Here is a 22,807-nt window from a genome sequence, read left to right on the forward strand (position 1 = left end):
AAACACTTCTGCCATAAGAACAGCTAAGCATAGAAGAGTTTATACTTGGTGTTCCTCTTTCACAACATAAGTATATAGCATTGTGTGTCTCAAAAAGGTTATACCTACCAAAATCTATGTCCAGCAGTGCTGCATTTGCACCTTCTACTAAGATCTTCTTTGGTGGTCCATGTAAAGCCTCATACATGAAATAAACACCATCCCTTACCATTGGTTTTATTTTTTCCATGTAGCCCTGAATAATACAAAAGACTATTGTATAGTATAATTTCGTTATGATAAAGCCAGCCAGAGCATAAGTGCTATTGCTCCCTCATAACACTGCTCTTATTAATTTTGAAAAGGAAAAGCAAAGAAAGAAATGCTAAATATGCCATAATATGTGAATAAAGGAAGGAAGAACATTAGACTCAGATGTACACAACAGGCATGCATACTTTTCCTAGGAGGAAAGAGAGAAAAAAGGAGGAAAAAAAAGGAAGAAAAAAGAAATAGAACCCATACTTTTGAAATGCTTTAGAAATATACAAGTTTGAGTATAATCTCAATAATTTACTATATTCATTATTTCATTTCCAAGTATTCAAAATTTCTCCCCCAAACCAGCATGTGGGGAGTTTTACTTCTGGCCATCTGAAGCCAACAAGTGCACATAATTGTAAAGCAGCATTTATTCGTGATATATATACAGCTAAGTTTGTAAGTAAACTTAAAGTTATTTATTGGAATTAAGGGTCAAGTGCCTGAATGCCAGTGAATAGCAGGATGTAAGAGGTCAGAAATGTTCAGATGAACACTTGATATGCAGCCTTTTTCCTCCATGAGAACACAGAAAATCTCATTCTAACGATTCACTTCACATGAAATATAACACATTGTCTTTCAGAATTTAATGAAGTGCATTAGCTTAAAACAAACATTAAGTGCAGGTAATTTTTGTCAAGCAACAAATACATATTATGTTTCCGCTCTAACAATGTGTTTCAGATATTCTGTAATCCTAACGTGTATTAAATAAACTACAAAGCATTACAAAACACTCAGCTGTAACTGATTTTTAGGTCTACATATTGATAAAAATGCTACAACTCAACATGTGTAACATTACTTAAAGCAAAACAAACTGAAGTGCTAAGAATTCCCAGATACTCCATTCTAGAGCTGGTAAACTGAGTTTAGTGGCAACTAAAGACAAAAGAAGGATGATTTCTTTGCCTTGATTTTCTGAGAGAATTGAACATGTAACTGTGCATGCCCTCCCCTGTTCCACACGTACCTCAATGGTTTTTAACAATTTGGCAAATTTGGTTGAAGTTTTCTAAGGGGTAAAAAAAAAAATCTCATAGAACTAAGTTTCTGTAAAATGCATGAACAAAAAGACTGGGTAAGGGTAAGACACCTGAGAATTTTTTCAAATAAGAACCTGGGTGCACCACAAATACTGCTCTATTAAGCATAAGAGAAATCTCACAACTGTCCAAATTGCAGGGAAAACATCAGACGAGAATTCCTAATTAACCACAAAAGTAGTTTGCTGGCAATTTGGCTTCATTAGTTGTGCTGCTGTCAACTAACATTTTTCTATGTTGTTAGGCGGTATTTTTTTCTTTAAGGCTTATTACTTAGTACAATAATTTACTTCAGTTCTTAAGTTTCTGACATAAGGAATTAATATTCTGCTTTACAGTGAAATATACCTTGCAAAAATAAAATCTTGGGTTTTTTTTTCTCCTAGCCAGTATGTTTGAGTAAGCAAGAGTCAAAAATAATTCCCACTATACAAGCCTTTTTCTTAAAGTTTACATTATGTTTCTTGAAACCAAGTTTTGAAATGCTGCATGAAGCGGGATCAAAATGGTCTTTAAAGATGCTGGCAGACTCTCTAAAATTGATACATACCACTTTCCCATGATACGTATTATGCTTTAACTCCTCACACAAGCCATCAGTCGCCAAGAGATTTACATCTCAGTAACTGCACACAATTATTATAGCATTTAGCAGACAGAAGGAAGCTTACCTTGAGCTTTTCCAATTCCCCTTCAATATCTATCTCTAAGGTAGGATATATCGCTTTGTACTGATTGGCTAACACTTTGAACCTAAAAGACAGAAAAGCTTCACTAAGGTTTTTGCTTGTTTGTTTTCCTCCTCACGCTCCCACCAATCTCAAGTTTTTACTGGTTATATATCTGCAATTATTTGGTAATTAAACAATTTTAAACAATAAAATGTTTTGGTTTCATATGTATAAATAGATAATTTAATAAAATTAAAAATAAAATCCTTTCCTATTTAAATAAAAATTTAGATTTTAAAAAGTAACAGCAACAGATGTATTCATAATTGTTTACATAGGGTACTGCCCAGAAACTGAAAACAATGCTTACAACTGTGCATTAAAATACAGAAATTACCTCTCAGAAAAGTCATCAAAATCAGAGACAAGATCACACATTCTGAGTCCACTTCGAGATGCTTTTGAAGAATACACTGGTCCAATTCCTTTTTTGGTTGTTCCCAAACTTTCAAAAGATAATAACAGGAGTTATTCTTGATATAAAACTGAGGTGTTTTTTCTTTAGCATATAATGAAATGCTATTAATTGCAAGCATTTAGAACCTTGTTTTAAGCATTTAAAACATGAGGTACTTTCAGCATGCAACTTTGCTTCAGAATACCACTGTTTGTAGACATGAACATAGTAATCTTCTACATACTTCTGGTTTTAAACCAATATCTTTTCATAATTTAGTGAACTGTTACATATTTATTTGTACACAATTCCCAACTTCTATAGTTAAGGACCTGAATGCCAAGACAACATCCTTCAGTACTATGAACTGCAACTAACTAAATACCTTCCTAAAAAAAACGTCCTGAAGAGCGAGAGTCCTCCATAAAGCAACAGCATAAACAATATGGATTTCAAGTTTGTATGCAAGAAACATTTAATTTGATTCTAAATGCCTCAGTTGGATACAGGAAAACAGAAAACACTGCTGAGCATCTAAGAGTGGCAATGATACTCAAAACAGCATTGGTTAGAAAGGGTTAAGGAATAGATTTTCCACTGTAGCTGATTCAGAAAACCTGAATTCTTTTTCTTAACCTTACCTACCCACTCTTTCTGAAAAGTCTTTTTCAGCTTAATTCAGTGATATCATAAGATACAACTTGACTTTTCTGATCTCTTCTCTCTGGCAACCAGTGATAGGACACAAGGGAATGTCAGGAAGATGGGTCAGGGGAGGTTTAGGTTGGACATGAGGAAAAGCTTCTTCCCCCAGAGGGTGGTGGAGCACTGGAACAGGCTCCCCAGGGAGGTGTCACAGCCCCAAGCCTGACAGTGTTCAAGAAGAGACTGGACAAGGCCCTCAGACACATGGTGTGAACTGTGGGGTTCTTCTGTGCAGGGACACCAGTCGGACTTGAAGATCCTTGTGGGTCCCTTCCAACTCAGGGCATTCTATGATTTTACTGTCAGAGAAGTAGTTAGTTCAGAAAGCGTCTTCTGACAGAGTCTTGCTACATAGTTATCAAACTGAAGCCAAACTGCACTCATCATAGGCAGATTATCAGACATGTTCCCCATCACGCTTAAAAGATTAAGTAATTTTTTAAGGTGAAGTGAACAGGTTTACAGCATTTTCAGAAGCTTACTTTTGCACTTAGTTTTAACTCTTTGGAGTCTTTTTGGTTTGTTTTTTTGTTTGTTTGGGTTTTTGCTGTTGTTGCGTGGGTTTTTGATGTTTGTTTAGTGGGGCTTTTTGTTTTTCCCTGAGCAGACACACAAAGGCTGATCTTCAAGATGCATATGCAGAGTGGCCCGGGTTCCTTCAAACCGCCTTGAAGTCAGTTCAAGACAGACTCCATTTCAGGTAGAAGGTCAAGGTCATATCTAGACTTTGTGCTAAAGAGTATCAATTGATATGTTCAGTTCATAACCAATACATAATTCATTTTACTTAGGTCATTAGTAGTTTGGAGTAGATTAAAAAAAAAAATCTTGGAAAAAGAAAATTCTTCCAATTAGGCTCAATACTTGGTAATATCAGGGAGGGATATGTTTTGCCTCCAGTCAGAAAAGACATTCTAATCAACTCTGCATCACACAGTATCATTTAACCAGACCAGGACACTATGGCTTAACTAATTGACTCTAGCCTCCATCCCAATTCATACTCTCCACAGAGAATTTTTTTAAGGAGGAGTTGGTTTCCATTTAAAAAAATGAGGAAATTGGTTATTTCTTCATTGGGCTTTCCTTCACAATCTTGAATACAAATGAAGTGGTTGCTTCTCACAAGTAGCACATGACTAGCAGTGGTTTTTAATTGCAAATATTGTCATGTAGCAATTTCAGCTTGCGTTCCATAAACATTCAAGATTAGCTGTTATGCCCATACTGGCTCATTAAAAAAATGTATATTGTTCCATATATTTATGTATGATCTTACTGTTTACTTTTTAATTCCTAAAATAACTGGTAACAAGACAGCACAGTCAAGTGTGAAAATGACCCAGTGTAAGAATACCTGACAAGTTATCACTCAACAGCAACCTGTGTGAGGCAAGACATGCCCAGATCAGCCACTCTCTTAAAGGTTACTATCATGGATGAGACCTTTTACAGGTCTCTGTAAGGAAGACTGAATTACTTTTCATCTACACAGGCAAACTTCCAAGAAGAGATTAAGTTTACTGGTATCTCAGAAGTCTACAGTGCGGCATTACATTCCAGTTGTAGACATGTCACAGTTAATTCTTGCAGCTTCTTCCCATCAACTAGCGAGCTTCTTGGAAATCACAAATTGAAAACACAGCAGCTAGTTTATAAAAGTTTCAAAAGCTTCAGAAAGTCCATAGCAGCATGTAGTAGATAATGTGAACATTTACATGCATTTCTGACAATGAAGCATGGTGAGATACTGAAGTAGTCACATCAGACCTTTCAGATATTTCAAGATGACAAAGGTGTCCTTCGATGTTCTTAAACAGAAATATATTCTTACAGAAACGAATACCTACAGTAAACAATTAAAACATGAGGAAAGAGGAACTCTTTTTATAAAGCAACTTAGGAACGAGGAACTTTTTCATAAGGCAAAATATCAAGATACAACCCTTTCGTTAAGAATATAATCTTTTGCTAGTCACTGTTATAAATTATCCCTGCATACTCCACATTCAAGAGTTACAAGGATAATTAATACCTTTTTAAACTTGATAACAAACAATAACAGAAATCCAATGTATTAAGTCATATGTTTGTACTAATTCATCCTATGTTTGACAAAATAGAACTACCTACTTCTTTCCTGCTTGCTCTTGCCTCTGCTGTTCTTGGATGCCATCAGCAGCTTGGTGGAAATCAAATACTAAGAAAATAAAAGTAACTTAAGTAGAAAATCTGTGTGAAACAAATTACTATATCAGGAACAATTTCTTCAAACCAACTCTAGTCCTGTTTATCAATGTGGAAAACAAAAATGACGAGTTTTTTCTCCTCTTTTAAAAGTTACATCTTTTCACAGGGAAAACTTTGGAGGTTTTTGAGAGATTTTTATGTATTTATTTTGTAGAATACTTGCAGACTGTGTAGACACCCCCCACAGAATAACTAAGCCATATCAGCTTCATAGTGGCCCAAAAGAACATACGGACAAAAAAGAAAACATGCAGGTGAAAAAAATCCTGGAAAAAAGGTTATAGTAAAAATCATCATACTGCTAAAATTACTTTTCTTAAGTACTATCTCCTGAAAGTTAAACAACTAATGTACACATTACACAGGAAAGACTGAAAACTTGCAAAAAACTGTCTGCTTTAATAAGTACGCTAGTCTCTCTAGAACAAGAGTGGTCTTCTTTGTTTGCCTTACCAATTTATTTTTGTGTTCATTTCCACACATCCCCATAATTTGAAAGGTAAGATTATCTCCAGCAACTTGAACCTATTTTTGATAGATCTTTTCTTATAGACTAATCATTCACAGATTGCCAACACCCATTTTAGAGAAGGCATATTTATCATTGCAACAGATCTCCAGACAGGCATCAAACTTCCTAAACAAAAGCATTCTGAAAGTTCATTTGATTATGAGTGACAGTCAATAACTGGTCCTTTTTATTCAGGACCTGTTTAGCTACGAAAACTTCACAGTATTACCATTGCAATGTAATCACCACAGAAGAGTTTTTCTAATAATTTAGTCATTTCCAAGTAATTCACCTACAGTGATTCTACTCTCAGAAAGGATTTTAGTAACATAAGAAGTTACTCAACTATTTCAAACTCTCTAGTTACCTTAAAGACATATTTGTTCTGAAATAACATGTTCACTCACTTCAGATTGGTTAAAAAACAAAAACAAGACTTTTTTCTGGCATTACAAGATTTTACCTGATAATGACCTAAAAGGCTTTCATCTTCAGAAGATGACTACCAGAGCAGCAATAAGCCCATTTCCTAGTACATGCAGTTACATAACTATTATGTTACAATATCGAAAGATCAAATTTACAGGATGAATTTATATAATAAAGACGTCCTCTAAGTGATACAGGAAGAGTCTCTGAAGCTCTGTCTTGGTGGTTTGGACTCTAAGCACTATTTTACTCCAGGCTCTGAACTCCAGGCTGCCAGGAACAGAGGCTGGAATCAACCCTGGACTGATGAGCTCCCTGCGAGGTGCAGCCATCCTCCCCAGCCCTACAGAGCCCGTCCCATAAAGTCTTCTTTCTGAGCTATGTGGTAATTTACTCTGTAGGGAGCCTGTTAGTTTGAAAGTCACACCCAGTCACGTGGTTTCCCAGCAGAAAAATTGCTATAAGCAACACTGCTTTTACACCAAAGGGGGAAACGAATCCTTCAGTCAACTTCTGAACTGCTTTTTGACTGCTCTGCACCTCTGATCTTTGGCTTGGAAAGACAACCTGCTTTCCTGACTAGCTTATGTTTACACAATAGGATTAAAGAGTTAGTAGAATATAAACCTGGGAGGGTCCTGAGTGCTGAACCTTTTTTTTAAATAGGATTTTCAATAAACCAGAGCAGCATATGGAAATTTAATCCAAAGAAAAGTACATACCTATATAAAGATATGGCTAAAAATTGTCACACTTCTACTGTCATGGAAAGTTCAGACAAAACAAGGATTTAAAAAACAAACAAAACAAGGATTTAAAAAACAAACAAAACAAGGATTTAAAAAACAAACAAAACAAACAAACAATACAAAACCCACACCCACACAAAAAACCCCACAACACCAAAAACCACCAACACAAACAGAAACTTACCAATATGAGCTCTGTCAGAAATTATTAGTCTTTTTTCCCAGCCTTCTAGCCCTTAAAAGACAAAATTATGTTCAAATTACGTTTTGCATAGCATTTATAGCATGTTTGTATTCTGACGTATAAAGGATAAATACTTCCCATGTCTAGTCTTCAGTCAAATCTATTGCTCAAAGATTGAGCAATCACGTTTCAGAGAAAAAGAAAAGAGACTTTCGTAATTAAAACTTGGCATCAGCCTATAAAGCTGGGAAAGTCAGGCTTATTCTGAGGAAGAATTCCAGCTACATTACTAGCTCCTCAACTGTGGCAATCAATTAGTAGCTTTTTGGTTTTGAATAATCTAATGGATTTACCTCACTTACAGTAGACTGCTGTCAAGCATGGCCATGAACACAAAGCATCCAAAAACTGAGTTCTGAATCAAGAAGTGATTACCATAGCATTTGTTTACACTAACACATATCACCAAACTGCACAGCAATACCTTAACAGGTAAAATTACTATTAATAGCCACCACAATTTAATAAGTTGTTTCACTTCTTAAATTCACTGCTTGAAGCAAAGAAAAATGTCTGCAGATAATTCATATTTAGACTCCCTATGTCTGTCTCCCCTTGAAGGCCCTGGGACTTCTAGTGAGACTCCTGTCAGAACCTAGCAGTGAAATGGAATTCTGGAAAAACACATTGTATCTAACTTCTGCAGAGGCATCCTCCAACTGAATCTTTTGAGGAGGGCCCCACAAACTATTTTAAGAGCAGTATCTTACAATTTACTCACCTTTTCCTTTCCTCAAGTTTTTTTCAGCTTCTTCAAAGAGTCCTGGCAAATGAATTACGACGCCATTTCCTAAAGAAAACCATTACACAAAATTCAATTAATTATGTTGATCATGGAAAAAAAATACTCCAAACAATTCAAATACATTTCATGTTTTTTAAGCAGAGTATTTTATTTAAGTTTTTAAACTTTCAAGATGTTACAATTTTTATTCTCAAGAATTCCTCTGTAAGAGACTGATTTACACCTAAAGGATGTGTTTCTAACTACATATATGGAATCTTTTTAACAAACTCAAACTTACAATTTAGATCAGGAGAAACAGTAACAGCATTGTGGGACAGACCAGAATGTAACTTCCTCTTCTTCATAACTAAAATTAACTTCCCTCTTTGTACTTCATTTTAATAACCCTATTGTTTTCTAAAAGCTTAGCACATTTCTATCCTCATTATAAACACCAACATCCCCTCAGGCGCTCTTCTGCTGTAAATAGACACAATATTATGTATATAGAGTTGGTATTGCTAACAGCCTATCAAAAAATAGCAGAGGAAAAAGCCCTATCAAAAGCAAACTCGTTCTCCTACAGCTGTCACACTGCTCAGAAAGAAACTACCAGCTCATACAATTAACTAGCATCACTGAGTCTTAAGGGGCACTTCCATATTGCAAAACTGAACCATGTTAAGGTTATACAAGCCAGTAGATCAGTAGATCCAAAGCTATCGGTATGATAATATCTAGCTAAAGAATGAAGGGACTTGCCATTTGAAACTATTTGCATATCACCTGATTTCACATAGATAAAAGCATTCTAAACACCAAAATACAAAGTATTTAAGACTTCTTCACTATAATCTTCATGGTACAGTCCTAATCAATACTAATAATCTATTATAATAACCCAGTCATTTTGCCCTTGCCCTTGTTTGCTTTTTGTTGTTTTTTTTTTTTTTGAAGCTATAAGCCCTTTCAATGGAATCCTAAGTCAGATTTTTTTTTTTTTTTCCAAAAGAGATTTTAAACACAAGGCAGACCTATAAGAAGCTGGAACAAACTTCAAAACAGACAAGATCAAGACAGGGCAGATACAAGAGGACTTGTAAAAAGCTCTCTCCTGTGTACTGTATTTTTAATGGATGGGGTCTTTGCTACTCAACCTTGAGTCCACCAAACAAAACACGGCAAGTGAGCATTCTTTTCTTACTGTTTACAAGCAATAACCTTTTAAAGAAATATAATACAGTAATACATCAAAATAAAAGAAAAGGAGTATCATCTGCCACAGCCCTCAAAACTATAAACAGTTAACACCTCAACCTTCCCTTCACCATGGGGAATCTATTTCCATGTCCATCAGCTTAATTTCTGCAGAAGTGTTAGGCAGGGCAAGGTGATCCAAGACTATCCCACTATCAAGTCACAAAATAACAACTGAAAAGAGGCACTTAACCACCAATCCCCATCAAGTAAAGAGTTAATGCTGACTGTGAGCATACAGTCACTACAAGCTGGACCCAAGAATTCAGCAAGCACTGTTTATGAGGCAGAGTTTAGTGTCAGAGGCTCTTTAGGCACTATGCTGTTTAGCAAATGGCCAAGGACCACTTACTTTTGGCACGTGTACCAAGCTGAGAGACAAGACTACAGGCTCAAAGCAATGAGATTTGCAGGAAGAAGTGACAGGAAGAGCATGGCAACAGAGTCCTGGTTTGGAGAAGTACAGAATGCAAGGGACAGGAGTTCTGAATATCAAAAAAGCAGGATTGAAGTGCTGATAGGTCATGGCCTTTAGTGACCCAGAGACTGACCTGATTCGTGAAACAGTGCACAAGCACATGCATAGCTACAACACTGTGCAGACCTGCTTTAAATTTACTTTCATGCTTCAAAGGAAATTTTAAAGGCTACACAGCATTATTAAGTAGGTTGGTCATACAAGCAATCCAAAGAGAAAAAACAAAACAAAACAAAACATAGGATTGGAAACGGGATTTCATGAGGAGGGGGTTAAGCAATCTTGTAGCGACAATGGACAGGACAATCTAAATCCCCTTTCAGGAAGCAAACAAATCATTGATCCTCACATCACACAATACTGCCACTGCCCTAAATCTTCTCATGTTCTCTCCTGAGGACTTCTTCGTGAGAACTATATAGTGCAGAAATCTTTTGGAGTCAGCATTCATTTCACAATCCAACGGAAAAAGGAGGAAAAAAAAAAAAAATCTGTGTTTCAAAAGGTACTGGTAGTTACTTAGCAGGGCTGAACATTAAAACAGAGCGGAGGAATTCTGATAATAAAAGAAATAACTGGTGGTGAAAATAAGAGGGAATGGGAGAATGAAGATATGCTGGGCAGCTAGCTGTTTGCATTAATAGGGCAGATACAAAGGTGAACTATCCAAGACAATAAAAGATGCCTCTATAACCCAAACTTCAGAATTGAGTTAAGACAATTTTAAGAAGACAGTAGAGCAGGTCAGGTCTATGAAAATCTGAGGAAGAAAAATCCTGATCCTGTATGTCCTCAGATACAGTTTGTTATTTTAATATGTCATAAGTCTGTAACTACAGTATTGTATATTTTTTCAGAGATGTCACACTTACCAATGAATGCAGTGACTTTTGGATTGATGATCCCACTTGGCAGAAGATGAAAGTCATACTCCACAGAATCCACAACAACTGTATGCCCTGCATTATTGCCTCCCTGTGTGGGGGAAAAAAGTGTTAATAGTTTTTGATACTAAAGGCAAATGAACACACAGTATAGAGGTGGAATAAACTGGTTCCGGCTCCAATTCTGCAGCTTTAATTTCTGTTACTGACAAAAGATCTTTCAGAGATCTCCTTCTCCTAGGAAATCAGCCAAACTTGTTTTGTCAAACTTAACAATTTTTACATCAGTACTATCTGTCATATAGACTTCGGTATTTTGTTTCATCAAAGGTACTAAAGCTTGGAATAAGATTAAAATGTTTTTTTTTATATTAGTGGAGAGAAGCATAAATGTTGTAGAACATGCAAATATTTATAAAAGCCATCATCAGTTTTACTAGATTTCTATTGCAGTTATGGAGAGTAAGTATTAAAAGTGAAACTGCAACCTTAGCAAATCAAAAAAAAGTCCCCAGTTAAATGAAGTATACAAAACCATATAGTTATTGGGAAAGAGAAGTCTAGCTGTCTGGCAACATGCAGACTTGCTTTTCTGAATGTTGGGTTCAGTATTATGAGTGTTTTTCTATTAACAGTAACCAGAAAAGTTAACTTCTTCATTCTATACCTCCTCAGCAATGAGAGGTCTGTACTAGTACAAGTCATTCATATTTGCAACCTGCTGTTAGGGAGTGAGTCTAGCAACAACTAAGATGATTGTGGTTTCGTAAGTTCCCGGAAACGATTTACGTCAAACTAACACTTAACATTTCTAGATTTTTTCATTATCACAGAGTATTAAGAGATTTGTTAAACTGTGAAATACGTCTAAAATACAAAAAGAAGCCTGTGACCAAGTCTGAGAGAGGTTCAAGATAGGCTTAAGAAACTAAGATGATTACAAAACAGTTACCAAATATTCCCAGTTCTTGTTTGTTGTACTTCTGAAAATAAGCGTACACTCCCTTGTGACCAAGTCATTTGTGCAAGACAAGTTCACATACAAAATGGTTCTGTTTGTCATAACTGCAGGAGCATCCTTTACATGCACCTTGCACGAGAAATAAACAAACTGCTTCATAGAAGGAAAGTCTTAAAGGAAAGACTTTTAATCTAAGCCTTCTTTCAGCACAAGATAAACTGAAGAAAGGCATTATATGAAAAGAGGAAAAAAGAAACTATATTAAATAGTAATTGATAGAATTATAAATCTGAAATATTTCAGAATAATGTATCACAGAAGATCTTTTCTAAGCAATGGACTCAACAGCTACTTACTACTTCTACAACATTTACAAAGCATGAATGCAATACATAAAGCCATATACCTGACATTACAAACAAAGAATGTTCTTAGATATCAAACATTTCTGCCAGTATATAAACACACATACCACAGGTAAAAGCCTAATCTCAGTGCAGCTAGCAATGAAAATTCTTGAAATTTTAGCATTATTTATTTGAGGACTTACAGCTTCTCCACCTCTTTTGGAAATAAAGGGAAGACTTACAAGCCTTCACCCAACAAAGGAATTTAAGAAAAGTTTAAGTGATTTAGTAATGTAGAGTTTTTCTGGGTAGCAAACTACCTTGAAGAAGTTGTAAAGATTTCTCGACGCAGATAGTTTTCACTGCAAATGATGTGACTGAATCAGAGAATGCCAAATTTTTGATTCACAACACAGGAAACATATTGAATGTACAAATAAAGCAGCTTTAGACTTGATTATTTTAAGAAAATAATAAATATTCAAGAATAACTTTCCTCCTCCTCCTCGTATCCTTTCTACTCGACAGTAGCTGTTAAGAAAGATTATTTAGCAGTCTAGCAACTCTACAGTTATATATTTTTATTTAAAAGGATGTTAACTAGCTACATTAGCAGGTAGATGTAATTTACATCTATTTTTGAAATGCAATGATGATATTCCTGAGCTACCACAAGTTACTTCAAAACTAGATAATATTCTAAGAACTATTAAGTTACACACATACTATAAAAAACCTCGTATATTTTATCTAAGTAAAGACACCTTTTTTGTTGTGGTTTGACCTGGCAGGCAGCTAAATACCACACACAGCCATTCACTCACTACTCCTCCCTCAGTGGGATTGGGGACAGAATCATTAAAAAAAAAAAAAAAAAAGGTAAACCTCGTGGGTTAGGATAAAGACAGTTTAAAAAGATAGAAAAGGAAATAACAACAACAATGGTAACAATAATAACAAAAGAATATATAAAACAAAGGATGCACAATGTAGTTGCTCACCACACATCAACAGTTACCCAGCCAGTTCCTGAGCAGTGGTCCCCTGGATAACTTTTCCCTAGTGTATATACTAAGCAAGATGCCACGTGGTATGGAATATCCCGTTGGTCAGTTTGGGTCAGCTGTGTTGGCTGTGCCCCCTCTCAGCTTCCTGTGCATCTCCAGCCTCCATGCTGAGAAGTCCTTGACTTGGTACAAACATTGCTCAGCAAGAATCAAACCATAAGTATATCATCAACGTTCTTATACTACATCTGAAACACAGCACTATACCATTTACTAGGAAGAAAATTAACTCTATCCCAGCCAAAACCAGGACAGTTTTCTACTCAGTGTTTGAGAACTGAAACACCACCTTTCTTGGGGAAGAAAGAACAGATAACGTACTGCATTAGCATTTACAGTCAAGTACATCTGCTGGAAGGGGCAGTTATCTTCTTCCTTGTCAGATTCCTTCTAATTATTCCTTTCTATTAGATCCACTGGTAATATCAGTCTAGACAAATTTGACATGAGCACCAAAGTGCTTTAAATGAAAATTCAATAAATAGATCTAAGTACAACACTGAAGTACTGAGGTAGTAGTAATTCACAAATGCGAAGACGAGTCCAAACTCTCCCACTGCAGCACAAATGAACTGGACTAGCCCATAAGCAACACTGAGATTAGTAAATGACTGTTCATTTGAAATCTCCTACTACTAACTGGATTATTTAATTTCATGTTTTCCTTCTCAACTTTTTTTTTTTTTTTTAACATTTTCTAGCATCATAAATGTCAAATAAAGAGAAAGGAAAATCAGCCATTATAGAGATTAGATCACTATTAACAATAAATTCTTAGTCTCAAAGTTTGCAAAGCTACTGGTACCATTCAGATGTGGTAACTTAAAAGTTCAGCAGTCGTGTCTACCTGAGTAAGGTGTACAGCATGCAGACTCAGACTCCGTTAATCATGAGAACATAGCTGATGGTTTTTGGTGGTGTCAAGATTTCTCCCTTGCATTGCTGAGTGATGCCAAAGTGTGTTGTTGCTGTGGTTTAACCTGAGCTAGCAATACAACCATGAGAATCAAAAGGGAAGGGAGAAACTTGGATTGAGATAAACACAGTTTAATAAAATAACGAAATACTAATACACTACCCGTAAATATACATAAATATATATACATATATATATAACAGAAATAAAAGATACTCAAGGCGATTCCAAATGAACTCCATCCACAACTGAGCAGCCAGTCCCAGCCAGCCACACCTGGTCCAAAGAGCTCATCTAAGAGAGAGAGAATGGGGAAAAGGCAGAAAAGCCCAGAGGCCTCTGCAGGATGGCAAAAGGCCGAGCTAAATGTCATGACTGTACTCCCCCAACTGTGCCCCAGAGAGAGCAAGATAGTGGAAGAAAAGAAAAAGGGGCGAGAAACCAGAAGCCCCACTCTTAAATCTGAAGCATGACACCAGTGGGCTGGAATACTCTTATTGATCAGTCTGGATGTCAGTCAAGCTCTGACCCATCTCTGTGCCCCCATCCTCAACACCTGTAAGCGGGGTGCTCAGAATGTCCTTGGCTCTCAAACCAGAGCAAATAAAAACATTTAGCTCTGTCCTGGGGTGTTATCTGCTTGTTCTCAAACTAAGTCCAAATAACGAGCATGCTAGCTATGGAAAAGAAAGGTTTCTAACTGCATGAAAAATCCATGTTCAGTCAAACCATTCCATGCTCATTGGAAAATATCCCATAGCTAACAGAACAAAAATGGCATTTTACCCTTTAAATCCTGAACTACACGCACAACACAGCTCACACTTCATCTAGAAGCAAGCTAGTTATATATGCTTCTGCATGTTTACTGTGAGCAGTTATATTTTAAAGGATTTTGCTAGGGACTAAAGTAGAAAACTTGACATTATGTGTGATGAATCACCATCTGAACACACTTCTTAGGTCATACTAATACTTCAAGGTTTCCAAATGCTTGTTTTCAGGTTAGACTCAAATTTGAATCTCAGAATTTATTTGTTTATAATATGATGATGCCTATGACATGAAAAGATTCAATCCCAGAAGTGCTATTGATAGCAGCTGTCTGGTAGAATATTAAGTCAGTACCCATCCTACTTTGGATGTCATTCTGTCAAAATATGTCATTTTGAAAAATATTTTAAATTTCAAACCATATTTTAGGATGGCATTAAAACAACGGCATTTCATTAATTCAGTTTTCAAAATTCTGCTGTTGATTTACAGGTAAACTCTACCATAACTGCAGAAGTGCAAGTGTATAGTTACACTGTTAGGAACTGTAATATATGAAAAGAATGGTTCACACTGTACTATCAGTAAAGTGCACACATGTTGCATGCTCAGACATTGCACAACACAGATTTGGTAAACAATTCAAATTACAGAAACCTAAACTCAGAGTTCTAGTGGTGCTGGTGCGGAGGGCTGGGTTGTTGTTACGTTATGGAGTTTGGTTTTTTTGTTTGTTTGGGGTTTTTGTTTTGTTTAGGGTTTTGTTTGTTTGGGGAGTTGTGTTTGTTTGTTGGTTGTTGGTTTTCCTGTTTGGTTGGTTTGGGTTGGTTGGGTTTTTTTTTTCCTCCTCCAGAAATTGATGATAATGCCAACATCTCCATACTGTAGGCAACTATTGCCTTTGGGCATAATTCAAGGTATAAACTGATAAAGTCACTCCTGGCTTCAGTGCTTTCCATCTAGATTTCTCACTCCTCCCTCATCACACTAAACCAAATAAGACAAGTTATGTCATTCAAGCTAATACTCTTTTGATTCAAATGTTTACACATTATTAAGGGAGATCTAACTGTGGAATTTATTTTCACTGTTAATTAGACAAAGTTCATCCTCAAATGACCTTCAATACATTGTATAGAGGGAAATTAAGATGTACACACCATTTCTTCAGGCTGGCAATATTCTAAACTAAATATGGTTAATCAGTCTACCGTATCTCAGTAACCCTCTAGGCACCCAAACTAGAGGAGTTCTCTCCCAGCCATGTGAAAACTGAAACACCTATCTTGGCCCAACACAGACAGAAAGGCCAAGTATGCAGCAAGACCGAAAGATGCCCTCAGTCTGGAATACACCACATGCATGTAGCAGCTTTCCCTCCTTTCAGCTGAGCCAAAAAGTGTACCAGAGCCAACATACTCCTTAGGGCAACACAACTCTGGATTCAGCTACTAATAGATAGATTGCACAAAAGGATTCAGAAGGAAAAAGATGACTTATTACACATGAGAGGTACAAGAAGGTACCAGTGGCACTGTGAACAAAGAATTTTTTCATGGGGATGCTTTCTTCCCTTTCTGCAGAAGAGTTGCAGAAGAAGCCCCTCCAGAAGTCAGAATGCATGCTGTGGAGGTCAGGCAGCCAAGGCAGAGCTGGCTTTGCCACAGTAAGAGAAATAATGTCATGCAGATTCATTAAAAGAAAAGTAATCAATAAGATGAAATAGCATGGCATAGTCAGGAATGTTTAACAGACTCAAAACTTTACTGTGTTGGTATTGCAGTGCAAAATTTTATTCCAAAATTATGCAAATAAAGCTTTCTGAAAGACAGCAAAGACACAAATACCTAAAGCAAAAGACAAGCAAGAAAGCTCTTTTAAGGAAAAAATAAAGATCCTTTTAGCAACTTTTAGCAAAGTTAAACTTGCAGAAGACCAAAGAAAGCAGTTCAATATAGGCAGTATAGGTGGGACCAGAAGAGAGCTTTCAAGGTCCAAGTACCTGACAAACACAAACCCACTGAACCTTCTTCATAAAGTTTTGCATTCTCTCCCTCTGCTTCCATGGCTTCCATGCTCTGATACAGTTGTTTAGGGTTGTCTAACCCCACACATCTAACATATTATTAAGAAGGAAAAAAATTAGTTCTAATTAAAAAAAAAAAAAGTTATAATAAAGCTCACTTAAAGAAAGTATTATTTAAAAAAAAAAAAAAAAAAAAGCCAAACCATTTCTCTTTAGGTTTTCTTCACATTAGAAAATAGCCCCTAGATTTGGGCTCATTTCACAGAAAACTGAGTATATAGGAAAAACAGGCACACACCTTGCTAAAGAACAGAACATAAACCAGATTCTCCATCTAGCAACAAAGCAACTACCTAAAATACAGGACAATACCTAGTAACAAAACAATATATTCCTATCAAGAGGCTAACACAGGCTTACTAGTCCTGAAGTCCCAAGCGTACTTTGATAGAATATAGCACCATTTATTTCTACACCTCTAGCAAGGCACAGCATTGCAGTTTTAGTATACTATAAGGTTTCCAAAACTGTATTTTCACAAGTCAGCACTCTTCTTAGCACTGTATTTTGAAGTGGATTTTAAAAAAAGTTAAAAGCATTCTGTTTGTCCTTTCTCCTTTTCTTGAACTACTATTTTTTCTCCTCGTATCTTTCACCACAGTATTTGGATCAGTTCTCTCCCCTCTCCCTAAGGATTCTTTGGTGACCAAGGGATCAGCCCCCCTTTCAGGAGCCCACAACTTTCCCAAATTACGATGTTAAATTGTCTCTCTAATTGAATTTCTCCAAATTCTCAACTACCAGGAGCAGGAAGTTTGTAATACAAAGTAATAAAAATACAATGCTGTCCTTCCTTAACTTGTGACTTTTCCCTGTAGTCAATACCTAGGCTCACTGTTGCTGTTCCTCAAGATTTTGAAACAACACACCAAAGTCAGTATGGTTGATTTCTTGGCTGGACTCAGTTTCGAGTTTCAAGATTACCAGTTGCTGTCAGCAACGCTGAAGGAGTTACTGCCACCAGGTGACACTGAACATTTGTGCTGATAACAGGGGAAAACAGGAGCTGGCTCAAAGGGAGAACCAAACACCTATTTTTTCGCCCAACAATATCAATTCAAACAATTCATTATGAAATTGGGCATCTTAGAAATAGCTGGTTTACCCTTGGTGCAAAAAGAAACAAAACACAAAAACACCTCAGCCATGAAAGCTTCGCAGTACTCTTTATTTAAAGAGATTTTGTTTTGGGTTTAGGGGGATTTGTTCAGTTATTCTTTTGTCGTGGGTTCTTTATTTTGTTTGGGCTGTTGTTTGATGCTCTAAAATGTCAGTCGCATTGGAATAAAAAAATGTTTTTCCATTTATTTGGAGATGCAGCGTGAAAGTCATCATGAACAAGAAGCATGAACCTATGCATTTCAGTATATGAGTTTAGTTTAGGGACTTCTTAGTTTGATGCTCCATGATGGATGAACAATTTAAAATCCTATCAAGACACAGTAGCCTTCTTTCTGCTTTTGTGATCCTGATGCTACTAAATAATACTATTATTTTAGAGTATTATAAGTCATTAAGTGAAATAGTGAAAGTAAGATCAGGCACAAGATCATTACCCAATCTCTAATACTTTAAGTAAAACCTATTTTGTGAGATAACTAAATGCATAAGCTTTTTAAATAGGCATTATTCTAATTTTACTGGTGCAGTATGCTTAAATCACTTCCTTGAAAAAGTATATGATCCCTGACCACTAGCTGGTAACCCTGAAATATCAAAGCTATTCAACATGTAGAACAGCTAAGTACACAGGACTCTGACAGAAAGGTGCAGACTAATAAACAAATTATCACACAAGGGCTGTTAGAACGACAGCAATCCTGGTAACGAAACCCCATATTTACCTGCTTTCTAAAAGCCTCATTCGAAAAAACACCCCCTATGAAATACCACTTTTGAAATATTCCTTTTATGGTGGTAAACTGCTCAGAGATATCATCATTTTCTATTAGAGCAAACAAAAAAACCAGGGTTTTTCCTTCAGCTTGCTAAAGAAGGTTCGGTAGCCTAAAAATCCTTCTCAGTGTAAGCACCACATCCAAGGATCTGTATCCATATATCCAATTAAGATGGGTTGGTCAGTACTACATACAAAACAAGATACTATTCCAAAACATACCTACCATGGCAAATGTGAACAAAATCAGTTACATGTGCACACAAGGGGCATAAGATAACAAAAGCATCTGCTAGTATTGCACATCCAGGGGCTGTCTGATAAACTTTCCTAGGAAACACCCCTTTTGCAATAGCTTTGAGTGCCTGAAAATACTAATTCGGAAGGAAAAAAAAAAATTAAAAAAAATAATTATCTGCTAGTTGACATTTTACCAGAAACAAATTTGAATTTCAATAAATCGAACAAGCGACTCCTGCTAGTCAAAAACCACTATCAAAGCACTAGAAGGCAATATTGACCCCAACCAATACACTCATGCCCCCAAACACACCAGTTCCCACAATACCGTACCATTGCTGTGACAATATTACTGGAAAACATACTGAAGACTCATCAATAGTATCAAAGAGCATTTTAAACATACTGACTGAGCCGTATTTCTAATAGGACATCTATGGTAATTTTAAGGTAAATAATTTCAGCACTTATTACTGTCTTATTGGCTTAGTGGCTTATTTCTCTTGCATTCTATAGCTTTTAAATATCTTAACTACCAGCTAAAGTATTTTGGTTAAAGAACTGAATAGAACTAGCAACAACATTAACTCAATTACCTCGCTGCAGGTTTATGTTGTATCTTTTTTACTTATAGCTCTAAAGAATGAACCAATTTTTAGAAGTGTAACTCTTAGAAAAGTGTGTTCTGGAGCCAAACTGGTAAACTCAAAAGAATGTATGAACAACCCCAAAGCAAGACTAGACTTCCGACTTCAAACCTTCACATACCATGAGTGTTCTTTAGCTTGTTATATTGGGTCCATGCAGAACAACCTCCGAATTATGTATAAAGCATGGAGAAGAAGCATTCATCATAATATTTAACAGCAACTTTTCTTCTAGAATTGCACTGCTGTACTAGGCAAAAGCTCCCTAAGGAACATCCATGTAGTGAGCTGATTCACTGGACAAATAAGAACCAATCTTTCTTGGAGTTATGGCAGAGTCTCAATAATTTAATGAAGTTAATTTGACAAAATAGTAATGACTTATGCATGTCTTTAGAAAGTCTAACTGATGACTACTTCAGGAACCATTTTGCATCATGACCTTTATTGTCAGAATTAAAGAGAGATTGGGTTTTTTTGACAAAAACATTACTTTATTGCTGGATTAAAATGGCTCAAGAAAGTTTATCAGGTAAGACTTCAGGTTTACAGTGCTTAACCAGCCACTACCAAAATTCAGCTAACAAAACAGTGAAGTTGAAATCACCAACTTCAGGTTTTGCTAAATATGGTTTTGCTAATATGGTTTGGGTTTTGCTAAATATGAAGATAGGACCAAAATGCTTCCTAAGAAGTAATTTATTCTAGAATAATTTATTTGGCTTTCCATAAATATACTTCAACAACATTAATGTTTACCAAGGACATAAAAGTTTTAAATTAAAAAAAACAAATTGGGAGTTACAAACTCCAGTATGTTTTATATGCAGCCAATCTCACTGATTTACCTGCAAAAGCACACAAAGGACCTGAGTGCTTGTCCTTCCAGTTTAAGGGAGAAGGATGTGCAATCCTTCCATTTTTCTGGAACATGGGACTCTTCCAGGAAAAATATACACACTTAATACATCCATCATTCCTTGAAAGACCCTCTTAATCGTTAATTCATTCTGCCTTCAGACTTCAGGGTTTTCTCTTGCTTTTTTTTTGAAAAAAGTGCAGCCTAATATGTACCAACATGGATAATCAGCAAAACCAAAAAGGAAAGCAGAGTTGCTCATTCATAAACCGAAAGCGACCTTACAAACTTACCCTCTGACCAAAAAAAAAAAAAAAAAAAAAAAAAAAAAAAAAAAAAAAGACAATAAGACATTCTCTGCTTCTTAAAAACTTTGTGTAGAACACAAAGACCAAGAGAAAATGTGTGCTATGTGTGCTAGCCAAGGAAGAAGGAAGCATATGCTTAAGTATGAGGCATGTGTACATACATTAGTAGAACATGCAAGTAAGAAATCACTCCAGAACCACAGAAAATAATGCATTTGAAACTAAGATGGAGGTACAACAGCATGTCTTTCTCCATTTTAGAACTATGTAAGTTGAAAATATGTATTTTATTTTCAAAGCATATCTTTATTAGTCAAGGGCAGACATGATGTTAGTATAGTCATCGGAACAGTTAAATCCTGTTTGAACACATCAAGACAAGAGAGCAGTTCATACCCTGATGCCTCGTCTATAGCAACGCTCTCAGAACTGCTGAGACTAGTCCACATTACTGCAACTTTACCTAACAGTAGAGGTGCATAGGGCAGAAGAGATTTCTTAGAAAAGCAGACTAAAATTACTATTAAAAGCATAGTGTAAATGGCTGTCTATAGTGATACTAAATACAGAAGTATTTAAAGCAGCTCTGAAGTACTGACATATGCATTTAAGAGCAGTATCTACCCAAAAAGTCTATGATGACAATCACTGCCTTTTCTTATGATGTGATTGTGCCAAGTTGTCTATTTCAAAAATATGATGCCTCAGGGTACAGCAAAGAAGTCTTTCAAGTTATCTCCTCTAGAACAGAAATTAGTTGTCTAGTTTAAAGAGATGTTATCTCATACTACACTAAGGAAGAAGCCATACACTCCTTTCAACTCTCCCCATCAGATGCATGTGTGCATAAATTTTTCTACAGTTTACTTTTACTGCTACCACATTCCAGCGTTCATTTTTAGCTCAGGGCAACCACTGTTGTCTCTGAGCTAGCTATACAAGTGACTGCCAAGTTGGGCAAGAAATAAGTCAATGTTGCTTTGGCATCACATGGTCGTAAACATTTTCATGTAACTCTTGGATGAAAAGTTTAAAATACATCAAGAAAGCTAGATACTATTACTTACGAGAAAGGTAAGAAAGGCTCCTTCTTGCCACAGTCAGACTCTAGGAATGCTGAATACACCTTTAAAAAGATGATCAGTCTAACAAAGAGGAACATCTGAACCCCTATGATACACCCTAACTAGACATAGCTTTGCAATTACTAGGCTATTTCCTTCTCACTTCAATACATATTGCAAAAAATCTATTTTGAACTTCAGATTGCAAATCATCCCCCTTTAAAAAAAAAATAAAAACAAAAATAGGTTTTGGTAACTAATTAATTCTCTCACAGCCCAGAGTTTGTGATTAATTTCATGCTTTCTCCTCTTTTCTGTCCTCAACAATTAGCAGCCAACCAACTCTACTATATAACCTGCTCCTGGATTCCAGTATAAACAACATCCGTCAGCTAGCAATTTTCTTCCTTGACAATCCATTCATGTTTGTAAAGTCTAAACCTAGTTCAAGGAAGCACCATGTTATACACTTACTAAGAGTTTCTTTGGCTAGACTTCAGAAATTTTTGAATGTAGTCCACGAATTGCTGCACCAGAACAAGATGAAGAGTGTGGTTTGAGGCAGAATATGACAGAATAAGCACAAGATGTTTTACCTACTCACCTGTTTTCTCCTACCAAATGAAAGATAACATTAACTTAAGTCTATTCATCTCAAAAAAACTCCATACCTTTCTCTATAGTGACAGAACTTGCTCTGAGGAAGTGCTATTGAAAGGCATTATTTAAAAAGACTTTAGAGTTGATTCGGGCTTAGTGTCACCTGAACTGCAAAACCTTATACTGCTGCAATGCCTACATATGTTGGGTAGGGAAAAGAATTCATTATCCAAGTCCAGAATAAAGACCAATCTATCCTTCAGAGTTAAAAGAGATCAAGTGAGGCAGGCAGACAAGGCACAAGAAAAATGTTGAAAGCAAAGAGTGGTC

General features: G+C 36.1%; 1 protein-coding gene across 1 annotated transcript in view; it reads right to left on the reverse strand.

Moving 5' to 3' along the window:
• The window catches only part of ADSS2 (adenylosuccinate synthase 2), a 37,235-nt gene that overhangs the window by 9,217 nt on the left and 5,211 nt on the right, over positions 1-22,807 (reverse strand). The window contains exons 2-8 of the mRNA XM_065057889.1: positions 10,700-10,802; positions 8,087-8,155; positions 7,306-7,356; positions 5,316-5,382; positions 2,418-2,525; positions 2,021-2,102; positions 109-235 (exon numbers count right to left, since the gene is read on the reverse strand). Of these exons, the coding sequence (XP_064913961.1) occupies positions 109-235; positions 2,021-2,102; positions 2,418-2,525; positions 5,316-5,382; positions 7,306-7,356; positions 8,087-8,155; positions 10,700-10,802 (607 nt within the window). The remainder of the gene's footprint in view (positions 1-108; positions 236-2,020; positions 2,103-2,417; positions 2,526-5,315; positions 5,383-7,305; positions 7,357-8,086; positions 8,156-10,699; positions 10,803-22,807) is intronic.

This window comes from Columba livia, chromosome 3, assembly GCF_036013475.1.
Source record: "Columba livia isolate bColLiv1 breed racing homer chromosome 3, bColLiv1.pat.W.v2, whole genome shotgun sequence".
In the NCBI taxonomy this organism is placed as follows: Eukaryota; Metazoa; Chordata; class Aves; order Columbiformes; family Columbidae; genus Columba; species Columba livia.